Source organism: Acomys minous (assembly GCF_964271855.1).
Source record: "Acomys minous genome assembly, chromosome: 5".
Classification (NCBI taxonomy): domain Eukaryota; kingdom Metazoa; phylum Chordata; class Mammalia; order Rodentia; family Muridae; genus Acomys; species Acomys minous.
The window spans coordinates 113829176-113847362 of record NC_140494.1 but is presented as its reverse complement, the minus strand read 5'-3'; the positions used below and the strand labels follow the sequence as shown (position 1 = coordinate 113847362).

Genomic DNA, 18187 nt, shown 5'->3' with positions numbered 1-18187 from the left:
TTTGCACATTTAGTTAATTCAAAGGAAAGTTTTTTCTCTTTTGAAACACCGAGTATTTAAATGACTACTCGTGTTTTCTGAGAATTACAGTATTTTTAGTACAATTAAGGTAACTATTTTGAAAATAAGATGTACCACTTCTTCCTCCTTCTCCTCCTGTCTTTAGAGACAGGGTCTCATGGATCCAGGCTGGTCTGAACTAGCCCTGTGGGCAAGGATGACCCTCAGTCCCCTATCTCCCTCTACCTCCCAAGTGTTGGCGTTACTGCCATGTGTTCCCCTTCAGTTTTATAAGCTTTTGTGTGTGTGTGTGTGTGTGTGTGTGTGTGTGTGTGTGTGTACAGTTCTTAGTTTTATTATAATTTAAGTATGATTGTGATTATTTTGTTACATAAGCTATTCAGCAATGTATTTGAGACTTTATTATTCAGCTTGTATTAGGATATTACTAGTGATTTATTAAATAAATAGAAAGGAATTAAACTGTGTAGAAGTTAAACATTTTAGGGGCGGCTAAGAAGTTGGAATTTGGCATTTTGAAAATAGTGTGTTTGGAAAAGTAAGCTCCTTATAGTGAATCATAATTTTATGTTTTTCAGGTTTCTTTTTCTTCTCGGATTCCTGTTGCATTTCCCTCTGGGGATGCCAACTCTCTTAGTAAAAACATCATGATGTATGCCTGTGTACATGCTACAAAAGACTCATGCCATACTCCATTACACCAAGAGCTGCTGTCTGTAGACAGTTCTCATGGATCACAGCCGCATTCTGCATCACACAGTACAGATATGAACATTTTAGCGCCTACAGTAATGATGGTTTCTAAACATATAGACGGGTCTTTGAATCAGTGGGCCGTCACTTTTGCTGATAAGTCAGCCTTCACCACTGTTCTGACCGTGTCCCACAAATTCCGATACTGCGGTCACCGATTCCACCTCAATGACTTGGCGTGCCATTCCGTTCTACCGCTCTTGCTGACGTCCTCCCATCATAATGCTCTGCTGACTCCTGAGTCAGACTGTCAGTGGGACTTAGACAGTAAATTAAATAGATTAATAGATCCTGTAAAACACACAAAAGACTCATCGAAACAGCCTCTTAGAAATGCAGCAACTCGTACATTTCATGACCCCAATGCAATCTACAGTGAACTTATTCTGTGGCGTGTAGACCCCATAGGACCTTTGTCATACACTGGAGGAGTATCAGAATTGGCTCGAATTAACTCTTTACATACTTCAGCCTTCTCTAATGTGGCGTGGCTTCCAACTCTTATTCCTAGTTACTGTCTTGGTAAGTGTTTACTTATTTAACTGTAAAGTGAATAAAAACTTTTATTTATTTTAATTAATTAATTTTTTTAAAGACAGGTTTTTCTGTGTAGCCATTTTGGAATATACTCTGTAGATCACTCTTGAACTCAGTGATCTTCCTGCCTCTGCCTTCTGAGTGCTGGGATTAAAGGCATGCACTACCATCATGAATAAAAGCTTTTAAGTTACCATTTTTTATGAACAAAATATTTTTTCTTCTTTATTTTTCTTTTGAGATATCAAAGTTTGCAACATGCTTTGTAGATCACGCTGGCCTCAGACATTGAAATCCTGCTGTCTCCCATGTGCTGATATTACCACTGTGTTTGGTTCACAAAGTGATTTATGTTTATCATAGTTAAGCTCTTTTTAAAAATTTATTTATCTTTGACGTGTATGAGGGTTTTGCCTACATATGTTTGCCACGTGCCTGCTTGGTGCCATCAAGGCCAGAAGAAGGTATCAGGCCTTGGGACTGGAGTTAGACACAGTTGTGAGGCACCGTGAAGATGCTGGCTATCAAACCCAGGTCCTCTAAGGACAGCCAGCTTCTGACTGCTGAGCTGTCTCTCCAGGCGTTAGATTTTGTTTTAATAGGTTATCAAAATGTTGGCACAGGCTTAGCTTTAGAATTTTAAAGTTTTTATATTTTTCCTACTGACTTTTTGTTAATGAACTTGTATATTTTTTGTTAATAAGCTTATTGTAGCCATTTAATTATGATTCTGGATGATAGAAAGAAAGCTAGAAAGAAAGAAAGCTAGAAAGAAAGCTATAATTATTTGTTTCTTAATCTTCAGTCAATAATAAAAGTAAATTAAACACTGTAACCCAAAGACTTTTTTTTCTTTTTTCAGGGACATACTGCAATTCTGCAAGTGCTTGCTTTGTTGCATCTGATGGTAAAAATCTGAGACTCTATCAAGCTGTGGTAGATGCAAGAAAATTATTAGATGAACTATCAGACCCAGAAGCCTCAGTAAGACTTTTCAAGTCTTTTTCTACGCTAATAAAAAATTCCCTTTTTACTTCATTTAAGACCATGGTTTGTCAGTTGGTATTTGGGGGGAATGGGAATATGTTTTTGGCTGTGTAGGACAGACAGACACACAGACACACACAAATACACAAATTAAAACTTAAATAACATGCTACATCCCAATGCAATTCACATAAAAAGAAAACATATATCTTATTTTCCTAAAATACTAACTTTCTAGTTTGATTTCCTAAAAAGATTTTTAAAACAAAGTTTTTAAAAATGTATATTTATGGGTATTTGTGTGTTTTCGTGTGTGTATAATATGTGTGCAGGTGTCCAGAGACGATGTCAGAATCCCCTGGAGCTGAAGTTGTAAGCCATCCAGGATGGGTGCTGGGAACTAAATTTGGGGTTCTCTGGAAGAGTAGTCCATACTCTTTGACTGTTGAGCCACCTCCCCAGCCCTAGTTTGGGTATCTAAATCTTACTTTGCTCAAAAATGTTTTTTTAAGTATCCTTTCCTAACTGTTCATATTAGACAATTTGAGTATTTCCAAGCCTGACTTACTTAAGAATATTCCGTGGCTGTAATATCTCAGTGGCTGCACGACCTTGTTCTACTGTTACACAGGGGACTAGAAGCCTTAAATTTTGTTTAAAATTTAGGTTTGAACATTGAATTGTCCATTTACTGCAAAAGACATCTCTTTATAAAATACAGGTTCTAAAATGTCTCCAGTATTGAATACCAGGTACTAGGCTGAGGAGATATCCCAGGAGGTAAAAGTGCTAGCCCTGTAAGCTGTCAACCTGAGTTTGAGCCCAGATGCCATGAGAGCCGTGTGTGGACGCTCAGCTCTGCAGCCCTTGCATTTCTGTGGTGGGACAGGAGAATCAGCTAGAAGCTTGCTTAAGCAACACAACAGCAGAAGCAACAGGCCTTGCCTCAGAAGCAAAATGGAAGGAGAGAGCTTCTGGCCCCAAACTGTCCTCCACATATGCACTGCAGTGTGCTACTGGGCCCTGTCCCCAAGTACATAAGTGAGTAGTAAGTGAAGTTTTGAACACCAGATGCTATTTTGAGTGTCTGTGTACCTCTTGATGTGTAGAGGACACAAAGTATAGTTACTATGTTTTCCCTTAATAAAATTTTAATTTATTTGAAAAAGAGGAATTATTAATATCTAGGTGTGGTGGCACAAGATTGTAATTTTAGCGCTTGGGCAGTGGAGGCAAGAGGATCAGGACATTTGAAGTCGTCATTGGTTCCATAGTGAGTTCTGGGGTAACCTGAGCCACATGCAAATGTCTCAGAAAATGAAAGAGAATTATTAATAAATGATCAGCAATTTTAAGAGTGACGAGGAGGTATTTAGGAGCGTTCAGTTAGTTGCTAAATCTATGGCACTAGAAATGTTTTTACCAGCAGAGATTAGATTAGGATCAATATGGAAATTTCTATTGAAGACAGGGTTTTGCTTTGCTTTGGATGAATAGGTAAGATTTGGAAAGATGATATCTTTATTTTTGCCTGAGTGAAAATAAATGTGCATATAGGAAAATCTACATATTAAGCTTGTTCTAGAGATAGCAGGAGAAACATTTGGATGCTTGGTGTTAGAGCAAGTCTCAGCTCTGTTATACCGTCCTGAATCCATCTTGTTTTGAGTGGTAGTGGGGGCTAAATAAGGTCAGACCGGCTTAGTATCTGGATGGGAGAAAGTCTGCAGAATTAGCAAAGTAGAATTGTCTCCCAGCCCTTTCAAGAAAGGTCTTGCTAAATTGTTTCAGCAGGGCTTGAACTGTTACTGTCCTATCTTAGCCTCCAGGGCAGTTGGGACTACATAGGCTTTTGCCATCAGCAGCCTGCTTTTGTTTTTAACAATTAGACATCAGTCTGTTTTTTAGTTTGGTTACCTGTGGTGTTTCTCCTGCCGACACAATTTAGCAAGACCTTTCCTGAAGTAAAATAAAAGGGCTGGGAGACCATTCAGTGGTGGTGGTCTGCCTAGGGTTGACTGTGGGTCTTTGTGTCTGCTCCCATCAGTTGCTGGATGAAGCCCCTTAGGCTGCGATCTGCAAGTTTAGCAGAATATCGTTAGCAATCATTTCAGTGCCTTTTCCCTCCCCTCCTCCTCTTCCTCCTTTTCTTCTTCCTCTTCTTCTTCCTCCTCCTCCTCCTCTTTCTCCTTTTTTTTCCTGGGCATTTTTGGTTCTATCCCAGGTCTCTAGGCTATGCACCGTCTGGTCCCTAGCCCTCCAGGCAGGTCAGACATGAACTCCCTCTCCTGGCATGAGTCTCAAGCTAGATTGGTCGTTGGTTGGCCACTCCCACAAGTTCTCTGCCACCCTTACCCCAGCACATCTTGCTGGCAGGACAAATTACAGGTTGAAGGTTTTGTGGTTGAGTTGGTGTCCCAATCCCTCCACTGGAAGCCTTGCCTGGTTACAGGAGATGGTTGGTTCAGGCTCCGCATTCCCCTTTATCTTCAGTTTCCTAACTTTTGCTTGCCTTGGGCTTTCTTTCTTTCTTTTCTTCCTTTTTAACATTTATGGAAAGAGGCACTTAGATTATTAATGTGAAGTTTATTTTCTAAGTTAAATTTTTTTGAGATTTATTTATTTTTATTTTGTACGTATGGATGTTTTGCTTGCTTGTATGTCTGTAGATCATAAGCATTCCTGGTGTCTGAGGAGGCCAGAGAGGCTGTCAGATCCCCTGGAACTAGAGCTGCACATGTTTGTGAGGTGTTGCCTGGTGCTGGGGATTGAACCTGAGTCCTGGATGAACATTCATCGCTCTTAACCACTGAGCCATCTCTCCCAGCACGCTAAATTTATTTATTTATTTTATATATGTATGCAGTGGGTGCATATGGGTTTGCACACAGGTGTGTGTTCAGGTGCTCACAAAAGCTGCCACTGTGGAGCTCTGTGCATTCCCTGCAGCTCCAGCTGGTCCAAGTTGTTAACTGCTGCAGTAGAGCAGGAAGGGCCTTCCAAATCTGGTAGGCTCAGCTTCTTCAGACGTGGGACTGTTTGCTTATCTCTCAAATCTGTAAACTTGAGGAAACTTTCTACTGCCAGGTCCTATTTGAGTGGTACTGCACTGAGTTCATGTGTTCTGTCAAATGTTCGGAGAGGATGTTAAAGTCTCTTAACTGGACTTGAGAGTTTGTATATTTTTCCTTACAATTTCTAAAAAATTTACTTCATGTATTTAAAAATGTCTGTTTTTTATTTGTTTTTGGCACATATATATCTTATCCTGACATCCAGGTGTCAAAGGTCAGGCCTTCTCAGGCGCTGGGGAAGACCCTTGCTTGCCCATCCTAGCTCCTGGTGACTCAGGGAGGACTGGCTTCTGCTGATGGGTCTCATCTCTGCCTTTACCTCCCCCTGCCAGTTACATCTATTGCACTGCCAGGAGCTGGTCAAGTCCTTTGCGTCTTTAGACTCTTGAGCCATTTGAGTTTCAGCGCTGCATGATTCAAGGATTCTGGGATTTGCTTTTCTAAAACAGACTGCAGAGATTGGCATTTATTTCTGTCTAAACTAAGTGTGGCTGTTCTGTAAAACTCCCGTTATTTCTGCTTATCCTTCCCTTTTTCCTTTTTGCAAGTTCCCCTAGTTACTTCCCCTACTAACCCTGAGTCCAAATAGCAAGAAGTTGGCATATGCTTCCTTATTCCTCAAAATTAGATTTTTAGCAGATGCCAAGTAAAGGCCAGCTTACCCTTCCCCCACCGCCCACCATGACATTCAGTGAAAATATTTGAAGGTTTTTTAGTAGGTAGAGAAGTAGATCTAGGAGATGTTGAAAGTATTGAGCAGGGAAGCAAAGTGATGAGTTTGTGTGATGATTTATAGTGAGTGTGCGCTGGAAATTTGGGAGCAAGGAGTCTACTGAGGTCAACCAAATGTGGTTAAACAGACTGGAGCTAGAGGTAGGATTTGGTTAAACCAGGAAAGAACAGACCTAGTTGGTTGAATGTGGATACAAAGAGATGACGCTGAGCTTTCTAATGTGATTATGGTTCTGGTGTGCCAAGATACTTGGAAGGTATTTATGATTTAATTTGGGGATATACTGAGTGTGAGGTGAATATAATTTTAGGTTTCCAAGTGTGGCTTACATCATTGCCCTGGGGGTGGGGGTGGTGACAGACGCCTTTAATCCCAGTACTTGGGAAGCAGAGGCAGGTGGATCTTTTTACGTTTTAGGCCAGCCTGCTGGTGCATATAGTGAGTTCGAGGACAGTCAGGGCTATGTAGAGAGACCCTATCACAATACCACTCCTCCCAAAATAGCAGTGTTCCACATTATATAGCAATGGATATTTGGAATTAATTATTATAAAGACATTACTGCACATTACTAGATTTGTGCAGGCATTGGTAAATGTCCATATGTGTACTCTTAATTATCAAGAAAAGATTGTGTTCAGCTTCTTAGAAAGACATTTTAAGATGCTTTATATATATTTTAATATTAAGTTATAATTTTATTTGAATATTGGTTATTTTAGTACTTAAAACATAAGCTTTTGAATATTGTTACCAGTGATGTTAGATTTATTCATTTATCAAGTATGTAGGCTTACTTAAGGATGACTGTGACTGAGTGTGTGAGAGGAGTCTGGGGTTGAAAATGGTGGCGCAGGCCTTTAATCCCAACACTGGGGAGGCAGAGGCAGGTGGATTGATGTCAGTTTGAGGCCAGCCTGGTCTACAAAGCAAGTCCAGGACAGCCAGGGCTACACAGAGAGACCCTGTCTCAAAAAAAAAAAAAAAAAAAAAGAAATACTAATAGTATTTTTACTACTAAAAATAAGCTTTCAGAGTAGTAACTATGTAACATGTAATTTGTTTTCACTTAATTCATTGATTCATTAATCTACCAATATTTAATTTTTATCAGTGATCCACTATGGGTAGATATGACCCAATGGAAGAGTAGATGTGCACATTGTATTCAATGATAAGAGTATTAAAATGAATAGAAATAGTTTCAATCCTGAGTGAGGCAACCCAAAAAACCAAACATGCTGTAAAGTAAAGGATAATCATGCTACAATCCACAGACCCAGAGAGGCTAAGTAGCAAGGAGGGCTCAGGCAAAGAGTGGGGGTGTGCCTGGATCTTTCTGGGAAGGGGAAATAGAATAGATTTCACCAGTGGACTAGGAGCAGATAGGGTTGGGAAGAGGAGGGATCTGATGTGGGCAAGGGAGAGGGAGAAGATACTGAGAGAAACAACCGGAAATGGGGGGCATTTCAGTGTGAGGTAGAAAAATAGTGCAGTGGAAACTCCATGGACTGTACAAGAGTAGCCCTAGCAAAAACTCCTACTAGTGGGGGACACGGAGCCTGAACCATCTTCTGTAACCAAGCAAGGCCTCAAGTGGAGGGATTGGGACACCAGGCTAGACACAAACCCTGCAACCTACAGTTTGTCCTGCCTGCAGAGTGTTCTGGGACTGGAGCCTAGCATAATGGGCCCTCAGCGACCAGAGAGACTTCATGCAGCAACTGGTGGGAGCAGCTGCAGAGTCCCACTGACAAACACTAGGTGGAGCTCAGGGAGCCCTGCAGAGGAGGGACGACAAAGATCAGAGGAAACAGAGGGGCCAGGGATGCCATTGGAGCATAGCCCACAGAATCAACGGACAGGGACTTGTGGGGAGTTAGTAGGGTCTGACCTAGGTCCTTTGCACATAGGTTATGGCTAAGGAGCTTGTGTTCTTGTGGGATTCCTGACAGTGGGAGTGGGGGCTGTCTCTCTCTCTTGCTTTTGGGACTCTTCTCCTCCTACTGGGTTGCCTCATCCAGCCTTGATGTGATGGTTTGTGCCTGGTCTTAGTGTAGCTTGTTATGCCATGTTTGGTTAATGTCCCTGGGAGGCCTGCTTTTTCTTAGGGGAGGTGGAAGGGCCATGGATCTGGGGGCCAGGGGAGGTGGGGAGGTTGAGAGATGGGGAGGGAAGGGAAACTGTAGTTGGGATGCAATATATGATAAAAGATTTTAAGAAAGAAAACATTTTTAATACCATATAGTCTGACTATGTTTTTTTCTTCCTCCAACACCCCTCTCCCCTGCCAGACCTTCTCTGCTTCTCCAACCATCGAAATCTACTTTTCTTTCTCTCTCTGAATAAGATATAAACAGGCATCTAAAAAATAGTAATAAAGTAAATATGAACAAACATCAGAACAGGACAAAATAAACAGAAGAAAAAGCACAAGGAACACATGTAGATGCAGGGACACACACATTTGCACACAGAAATCCCATAAAAACAAAACCAGAAACCTTAATATATATGCAGAGGACTTGTGAAGAAGAAAAAGAGTCCTTGACAATGTGTTAGGAGACAAAGAGCCTCCAAAAGTATCATTGAGTTTGTTTTGCATTGACCATCTACTGCTGGGCGTGAGGCCAGGCCTTGAGAGTGGTTTGTATTCTCAATTGGTGAGAACTAATTTTTCCTTTGTGGGCGGTTATTGATTGCAGATAGCCTCTGGGTTAGGGCTGAGGGTTTGTGTCCACGTTCTCTCTCAGCACTGGACCCTCATCGGGCCCAGCCCTGTGCAGGCCCTGGGCTTCTGCCACAGCCCTGTGAGTTCCTAAGTGTCTGGAAGGCCTTGTTTCCTTGGTGTCTTCTGTCTCCTCTGTCTCTTACAACCTTTCTGTCTTATCTTACACATGATTCCCTGAGCTCTGAGGGGAGGGATTTGATGGAGACATCTCAGTTAGGAGTGAGTGTTCCTAGGTCTCTCACTCTCTGTCTAGCTGTGGGTCTCTTTATCTATTCCCATGTCTTGCAAGAGGAAGCCTCTGACGATAGATGAGCAAGTTACAGATCTACGAGTACAGAAGAATGTCATTAGGAGCCATTTTATTGCTCTGTTCCTTTTGCAGAACAGTAGGATTTGGTTTTCTCATAGGTCCCTGGATGTCATAGTTTCAGGTTCTTGGTCACCTGTGTAGTGTCAGGAATGGGTTCAATCTCATGGAGTGATAATGCTTGGCTACAATTGAGCCAGTGTGTCTTGCATGCAGACCACCATTATAGATGGAAGGGTTTGTAGCTGGGTTGGTGATTATCTTTCTCCTTTGGTAGCATGCAGAGTACCTTCCAGTACTATGATTTGAACACTAGTTGGTAGGGATGAAGGCTCTAGGAGGGCACCAGCTTGACTTCTCTGCATTCAGTGAGTTGTGTAGGTGTTATTTTCAGCAACTGGGCCTTATTGTCTGTCTGTGGAGAACAACTGGTAAGTCCTTATAGCAGTTTCATTAGAAGTAGGAGTAAGTGGAATGCGGTGTTATAAGTCTGCAACATCTGTAAAACATCTTGTGTTTGGATCTTCTGAAATTGATTCACAATTTTTTTTTTAGTGGTGTCTTACTCATTTTTCTCCTTTAAGGAAAGATTTATTAGCCGGGTGTAGTGGCACAGCCCTTTAACCCCAGCACTCAGGAGGCAGAGGCAGGCAGATCTCTCTGAGTTTGAGGCCAGCCTGGTCTGCAAAAGCAAGTCTGGGCAGCCAGGACTATAAGAGGATCCCTGTCTCAAAAAAAAAAAAAAAAAAAAAAAAAAAAAAAAAGTCCAGAGATACTGTTAAAGTGTAGATGCACAATACACTTTTAAAAAGTACTATCTTGTTGCTACTGATCTGTTGATACACTTTGAGTAGCAGTCTGTGTGTGTGTGTGTGTGTGTGTGTGTGTGTGCGCGCGCACGCACACACACACTAGGAAAAGCCTGACACTTTAGCCTTACAGGGTGTTGATCATAGCTGAGCCCAGGTTTGTTTGCTTGTTTTGTTTTTTGAGACAAGGTTTCTCTGTGTAGCCTTGGCTGTCCTGGACTCACTTTGTTGACCAGGCTGACTTTGAACTCAAAGCAATCCTCCTGCCTCTGCCTCCCTGAGTGCTGAGATCAAAGACAAGCCCCAGAGCCCAGGTTTCATTGAGGAAAACCAATAGAATGTCAAAACCATTTGTAGGTATTTGAGCTAACACTTTAAATCCCAACTCAAGAGTGAGTGTATTCATACCAATAAATTCAGCACTACTTAATTAGTTATTTTATCTCACGTTTATTAAGCCCAGACTCTATCCCAGTCCGTATTTTCTGGAATTCTACTGATATAAATCTGAAAGATCCTATACATCCAGTATGGATGCTCTTTTCTCTTAGAGCTGAGCTTAGGCTAAACTGAGGTGGGGAAAGACATTGGGCATTGGAGATGGGTCCTAAGACAGTTAGGTGTTGAAAGGCTTTTATTTAAAAGAGATGGCTTCTTGGTGGAGGTGGGGGGAAGACCCTTCCCTGTATGAAGTTTGGGGAGCTTTAAGAGATCAGAAGCTAGCTTCATGTTTTCATTGAAACAATGTCATCTCAAGAGACAAAGGCCCACTGGTCAGTTGTGATCTCTGCATTTCATTTGGAGAGTTGTATTTTGAAAAATGGCACTAAACATCCATAAGCCATATATTCCAGCACTGGACTAGGTCCTTAGACACATTTGTCTTGATGAAGATATTGAAATAGCTAAATGCTTTGAAGTTACAGTATTTGTGTTAATATTGTCAGTTTTCTAATGTCTTAACTTTAAAAAAACAGAAATGAGAATGGAAATTTGATGTATTTCCTTGAATCTATTAATTGTTGTTGTCAGTGATATTTGGGTGGGCTTTAGTGCCTATGATACTATCTCATTTTGACAGAATGGTAATTTTATTAATCATTGACATTTTGCATTTGTTGTTTACAGAAACTTATTGGAGAAGTGTTTAACATTGTGAGCCAGCAGTCCACTGCTCGACCAGGCTGCATTATTGAACTTGATGCAATCACTGACCAAGTAAAACCATGCTTTCAAATTGGTGATGTTATATGCTGTATTTAATTTCAGTGTTTTCTGTGTATATTTTTTTGTTTTAGAGTAATTTTCATTTGGTAAAACATCCAATGTCTAGTGATCCCCAAAATGAGAGGGGAAATCTACTGATGACTTAGGAGTTACTGCTCTCTAATTGACTTGTATCTGTGTCTTTATCTCTTTTTTAAACATTTATTATAATTTATTATTATAATTTATTCTGTTTACATCCCGATTGTTATCCCCTTGCTTGTATCTTCCTGTTCCCACCCTCTCTCCCTCCCTCTTCTGCCCTGCTTCCCACCCCTAGACCTTTGACAGAAGGCGCCCTTCTCCCCTACCATATGACACAGCCTGTCAGGTGGATAGCCTGCTTCCCTTTCCTCTGTGTGCCTGCCAGGCCTCCCCACCAAGGGGAAGTGATCAAATCTTATTTAAAGGAAGTTTGAAACTATAACCCTAGTGTCTACATGCTGAAGGTAGATACAGTACAGCTGTGCACAGACTCCAGATGTGCCTTCTCCTTCCATGTTAGCTTTCATTTCAGCATTTACTTGCTTGGGCCTCAGATTGTTTTTTAATTGGGTACATTAAAATGCAGATGAATGAAGTCTCTGCATATATTTTTACTTTGTATTCACAAGGCTTTGTGTGGTCAGGTTTTTTCCTCTGCCTCCTACTGGGAGAAGAGGAAAGCCCTTCTCCCACTAAGGTTCATTTATCCCTGTAATCTTTATTTCTTTAAGGTCATGTTCATGGACTGAGAGAGAAAGCACAGCCATTTAAACAAAAAAGATTACTTTGAAGAAGTAACCACATCTTTACAACAAAACAAAATGAAGAATAAGTCAAGTATTGAGTTACTCATAATTTTTCCATGGTGCTTGCATTCTTTTTTTTTTTTTTAATTGGTTTTTTTTTTGAGACAGGGTTTCTCTGTGTAGCTTTGGCTGTCCTGGACTAACTTTATAGACCAGGCTGGCCTCGAACTCACAGCGATCCGCCTGCCTCTGCCTCCCAAGTGCTGGGATTAAAGGTGTACTCCACCACTGCCCGGCTTGGTGCTTGGATTCTTAAGAGAAATGAAGATGTTTCTAAATTTGGAGAAATTACCATATCAGCTTTTGGTACCCAAAATGGGGCTGCCAGACTCAAGTTACTAAAGATGCCTCCAAGGAAATTGTAACTTTTCTGTCCTCAAGCTGCATTATTGGGCTGTACATTCTACTAGTTATTTCCAGAGAAATCTAGAAGAGTGGATTCCCTTACTTGCACCTCTTTGCTCTCTTTACCATGGGACATCGATGTAGTCCACTTTCACATAGTTTTGTTTGTTTGTCTTCACTTTACATTTACATTTTCAGTAGCACAAGGATGGTAAAAACCTAACAACCAATAAATGACTGGCAAATAAATCTCAGAGTTTATTAAAAAAAACTCAGGGTAGTTTGTTTCCAGTGTGTTTTCTGATCTGTCTCTGTCTCTCCCTCCATCCCCTTCCCCCTTCCTCCCTTGTTTTCTCTCCCCTCCATCAATGTTGACTGCCTTCCCTGAGTCAGTTCTCTTTTGTTTGTTTTGAGGCAGCCGGCTGTGTGGCTCAGCCTGGAACTCACAGCCGCCTCAACCTCCTGAGTACTGAGATTATAGGCTTGCATTGCCACGACTGTGGTCTCTGACTTCTGTACCCATGAAGGCATTGCCCTTTTCATTTGTTCTCTTTTCCCTTGGGAAGGTGGCCTTATTTTTTAAAGAGATTTTACACTATTATACTTAAAGAGACCCCCCCCCCCCAAAAAAAGTCCGGAACTTTGACTTTGATACATACAGTTTCTATGGCTTAATCTAATATTATAGTCCTTCACTTCATTCTGTGTAAGGAGATCAGTTTTCCTGAACTTTTCAGATTGCACCCTGTTCTTTCAGTGCCAAGTTAATCAAAGCTACTCTCTGAAGTTCTCAGTGATCTCAGCTCTCTTTCTTTGTATTCCCTGGCTTGACTCGAGCCATCTCCTTGGATTTCACTTCACCAGTTGGTTCCAGATAGCTGTTTGTGATCGCCTCTATTGCCTGTGATCTGGAACCATGACCATCAGCTTATCTCCAGTGCATTTCATGGGTCCTTCCAACAACCCTCTACACGTTCTCGTAAATGTATTCTGCAGACTGTATCTGCTCTAACCAGGCTTCCATGGGCCCCACTACATGGTCTACAGGAGTGATTTTTGTCTCAGGCTTTAATGTTTGTTGCTGGTGCTCTCAGGCAGACTTGGAAAATCTGCTGGTTGTCTGTTAGTCTAGTGAGCATAGCCCTCCCCAGCAGTCATCTCTGCTGAAAATGGTTCAGGCCATTTAACTACCTTTTATTTTTGAGTACTTTTAAAAGATTTGTTCTTATTATTTTTAATTATGTGTAGATGTATCTGATTCTGGGTAAGTACACATGAGTGTTGGGGCTCCAGGAGACCACAGACATTGATTGATTCCCCTGGAGCTGGAGTTGTGGTTGTGAGCCATATGACCTGGGTCCTGGAAACTGAATGTGGCTCTTATGCTCTGAGCCAGCTCTTCAGTGCCAGTGGTTTTATTGGTTTGAGGCACACATTATGTTCTGTTTTGAGGTTAGCTGTGCTATCTTTGAAAGTACTTTTTAAAATTCAAGAACATCTTAGTAATGTTTTTTCTGCTACTATTTTTCTAGTTAGATTAAGAATAGATGTTGTAGAAAGATTTTCTTTTTTCTTTTCTGTATTAGTGGTGAGGAGGTAGGGAATGGGAAATAAAGAATTCCAAAGATGAAAAACTCACTTATCTTGTTTGTAGTGTGGCTCAAATACACAGCTACTGCATGTGTTCCAAGAAGATTTTATTATTGGATATAGACCACATAAGGAAGATACTGAGAAAAAGGAAAAGGAAACAGAAGTGTTTTTTCAGCCATCACAAGGTATGTTTTGATGAAGTGGACTGACTCACTGTCATTCCAAAACTGCCTAAGATAATGAAACCTCATCTGGAAAAACAAAAAAGTGACTTGCTTAATTATTGAAAAGCCCTCCAAATTCATCACGGTGTGTGTGTATTAGGTGGTCACTCTCAAGCTTTGGATTTTTGGTTTTTTGTTTTTGTTTTTGTTTTTGTTTTTTTGAGACAGAATTTCTCTGTGTAGCCTTGGCTGTCCTAGACTTGTTTGGTAGACTAGGCTGGCCTCGAACTCACTGCGATCCGCCTGCCTGTGCCTTCCGAGTACTAGGATTAAAGGCGTGCGCCACCACGCTTGGCCACTCTCAAGCTTTGGGCACATAGGTCAGACACCTGGAGAGATGGCATATTGGTTAAGAGTGCTTGCTACTCTTCCAAAGGACCTGTGTTTGGTTGTCAGCAACCTTTTTGAAAGAAAATAGCTTTTCTATATGATCTTTCAAAAACAAAGAGTATACTGTTTAGTTTCAACTTCAGAATTTAGCATCAAGTATTTCTTTTAGAAGTTATGATTTGTGTTTATAAAGGTTATGATGTACTAAGACGAAAAGGTACGCCCTGCTCTAAAGATTCATTCTCTATAATGAGCACCGCTTTAGTTTAAAAAGGGTTTCTACACTCCTTGGGTGTATCTCTTAGTCCTCTATCAAATTAAACAAAAAATTTTTTCTTAATATTTCTTAGAGTCTCTCCCCCCCTTCTCTCTCTCCCCCCCCCTCTCTCTCTCTTTCTCTGTCTGTGTGTATGGGGGGGGTTGGCTTTTCTCTCAACTTTATAAGTTTTCTTTAAAGACTTCATATGCATATTTCTACTCATCCATTCCTCTTCCTTATTTTTTTGTATTTTCTAGCTTTAAAAAAATAAAAAACAACAACTTTATTTTATGTATTGGGTGGTTTGCCTGTATGTATTTTGCATCAACTGAGTTCCTAGTGCCTGTGGAGGTGATAAGGGTAGTTGTAAATTGCCATGTGGGTGCTGATAGCTGAACCAGGCTCTTCTTGGAAAGCAGCTGTCATAACTAGGGTTTCTGTTACTGCGATGAAACACCATGACCAAAAACAAGCTGAGGAGGAAAGATTTATTCAGCTTACACTTCCACATCACAATTCATCACCAAAGGAAGTCAGGAAAGGAACTCAAACAGGGCAGGAACTTGGAGGTAGGAGCTGATGCAGAGGCCAAGGGGGAGAGCTGCTTACTGGGTTGATCAGCGTGGCTTGCTTTCCTAGCCTCATTCTTACAGAAGCCAGGACCACCAGCCCAGGGATGGAACAGCTCGGAATGGCCTGGGCCCTCCCCATCAATCACTGAATAAGAAAATGCCCTGTGCTGGCTCTTATGGGGGCGTTTTCTCCAATGAGACTCCCTCTTCTGTGACTCTAGCTTATGTCAGACTTAGATAAAACTGTCCGTCAGGGCAGCCAAAGCTCTCAGTCACTGGCCCTCTCTAAAGCCTTCTCTCACTTCTGAAGAAGATATTGTTGCTTACATTATCAAGCTAGTGAAATTTAAAAAAAAAAAGCCCTCAGAATCACGTAGTAAGTAGTTTGTGTGTTATATGCCTAAAATACTGGGTTTTTTTTTTAATTTGTTTGACTCCATATCCAAGCTAGGTCCACATATTTTTATGTGCATATGCATACCGGGGACTAAACTCTGCTACTCATATGACAAGCACTTACCAACTGAGCCAGCTCTCCATGCTCAAGTTTTCATTGTAAAAGAAGTTTGTGTTGTTTAATGTAGATCTCATTTTCACTTTTAAACAGTTCAGTTGTTAACAGGAAAAATATACTCAAACATGAAATTTGTACAAGTTTCTTTATGTCTTTACCACTGCCTCAATTACTTACAGTTTTTTAAAAAGTGTTATTTCATATTAGAAAAGCAGTATAATAGGATGAAAACGTTCTGTTATTTTATTTATTATTTATTATGTGTATGTGTGTACATGGGCCTGTGCACCATGGTGCACATGTGGAGCTCAGAGAACAACTTGAGTTCTGGTGATTAAAGATTGCTCCTCAGGCTTGGCAGCAAGCTCCTTTACCCCGATCCATCTCACTGGCTTTCATGTTTAGTTTTTACTGCCTGATTGTTAATTCATCTTCGGATTCCTTTTGTGTAGGCCTTTATGTGTTTTTAAATTTAAAATTTTCTTTCCTGAGGTATTATGAGAGCATGATGTGAGCGTGTAGCTGTGCACGTGAAGGCGTTTAACTGTGGGTACTTCCCTCCTCCCACCTTTTCATGGGTTCTGGGAATTGAACTCAGGAAGCCAGGCTTGTGTGGCACGCTCCTTTACCCACTGAGCCAACTCACTACCCTCTTTGTATAATTCAACAAAGCCAGATTAGTTTTGGTTGTGCTGTAACTTTTGACACAACAGTTATATTTAAAAAATATTTAAAATTATTTTTTCCTACACTAGTCTGTTCTCTGATGTATTTCAGTAGTTCAGTACCATAGACCATATAAATGAAAAAGAAGAGAGATTTTTGGTGAATTTTGCTCCAAGGTTGAAAGACTGTATTTGAAGATATCAGAGCCCTAGGGGCATCTCAGAATATCACACAGGAAGAGAGGGGAAACAAACCTCTTCTTTCTCCCTCTTAGAAATCTACCGGTATAAAGAGTCTGAGTGTGGTGGCGCACGCCTTTAATCCCAGCACTCAGGAGGCAGAGGCAGGTGGATCTCTATGAGTTCGAGGCCAACCTGGTACAGAGTGAGTCCAGGACAGCCAAGGCTACACAGAGAAACCCTGTCTCGAAAAACAGAACAAAAAAACCAAACTATAAGAAATCCACCAGTCAGTATGCAACCATTGTGGCTTCACTCTGATGCCCTTGTCTAACCCTGCTGCCTTTTAAAGGCCCCACCTCTAAACATTACAGTCAGATTAGGGTTTTACCTTCCTGATGCCTTCACACAGTGGGAAGAGTTAAGTCAATAAGAGTTTTAGAAAGGACAAATCCGATTCAAGTCATCAGTATTTTGCTTTCTTTCCAACTTCTGTGCATTCAAGAGATTTTTTTCTTTATTTTTTACCATTAAATTTTTTTCTAGCCCTGTAGAAAAAATTAATTATTCTTTTCCTTTTGAACAATAGGATATCGCCCACCACCATTTTCAGAAAAATTCTTTTTAGTAGTCATTGAGAAGGACAGCAATAACAACTCTGTTCTCCATATGTGGCACCTTCATCTTAAATCTATACAAGCATGTTTAGGTAAGTCGTTAAATTACTATTTTATACAGAGGTGATATGAAAGATGTAGAAAATGCTTTAGGTTGTTTGATTCTTTAAAATGAAGGGATGAATTATAAATTGAGTTAGTAAATGAAAATAAGAGTTTTTCCAAGCTTTACTTACTTAAATATATATTATTTGATTTTATGTTTTGAGACAGGGGTCTCATGATCCACCCTAAGCTGTTACAAAGCCCAGCCCAAGATCCTCAGTCTCCTGAGTGTTAGGTTTGGAAGATACATGCAGCTATGCTGAGCTTCTGAGACAGACTGATCCTAAAAATAACCCTGTCTAGGGTACAGTAGACATACTGGAAATAAAGTAAAATAAAATAAATTAAAAAGGTGATGAGTTATTTTTAGTTAACATTATCGAGTACCTGTCACCTGTTTGTGGCTGCCATGTCCCTAAGTCAGCCCTGCTGTAGAATCAGTGGACCTGTTTGTGGCTGCCATGTCCCTAAGTCAGCCCTGCTGTAGAATCAGTGAGACATTTTGTAGGTCTCACATTGCTCTCTGATAGGTGCTCAGCTTAGCACAGTGAGAAACAGTTGTGGCAAAATATGCTTGAGTACTGAAGGTTAACAGTAAGAATAGTGTGGATGATAAATTATTTCTCACATGTTTTACTATACACATTTGGATGAATTATGAGGCAAAGAAATTGAATGGGAGGATAGTGCTGCATTTGTCATTCAGTTTCTTTTACCTGGGCAAGGACTTTATCAGTGAGCTATGTGCTTGGGCCAGTGTTCTTTTCTTTTTTT

The 18187-nt window shown here is 40.7% G+C and overlaps 1 protein-coding gene across 6 annotated transcripts in view; it reads left to right on the top strand.

Moving 5' to 3' along the window:
• DMXL2 (Dmx like 2) overlaps positions 1-18187 on the top strand; it is a 132179-nt gene that overhangs the window by 55986 nt on the left and 58006 nt on the right. For all 6 annotated transcript variants that reach the window (XR_014779681.1, XM_084784308.1, XM_084784307.1 and 3 more), the window contains exons 12-16: positions 600-1296; positions 2174-2295; positions 11081-11170; positions 14009-14132; positions 17281-17400. Coding sequence is in view for 5 of the 6 variants with exons in the window: in XM_084784308.1 (XP_084640434.1) it covers positions 600-1296; positions 2174-2295; positions 11081-11170; positions 14009-14132; positions 17281-17400 (1153 nt within the window). In the remaining variant the exon portion in view is untranslated. The remainder of the gene's footprint in view (positions 1-599; positions 1297-2173; positions 2296-11080; positions 11171-14008; positions 14133-17280; positions 17401-18187) is intronic.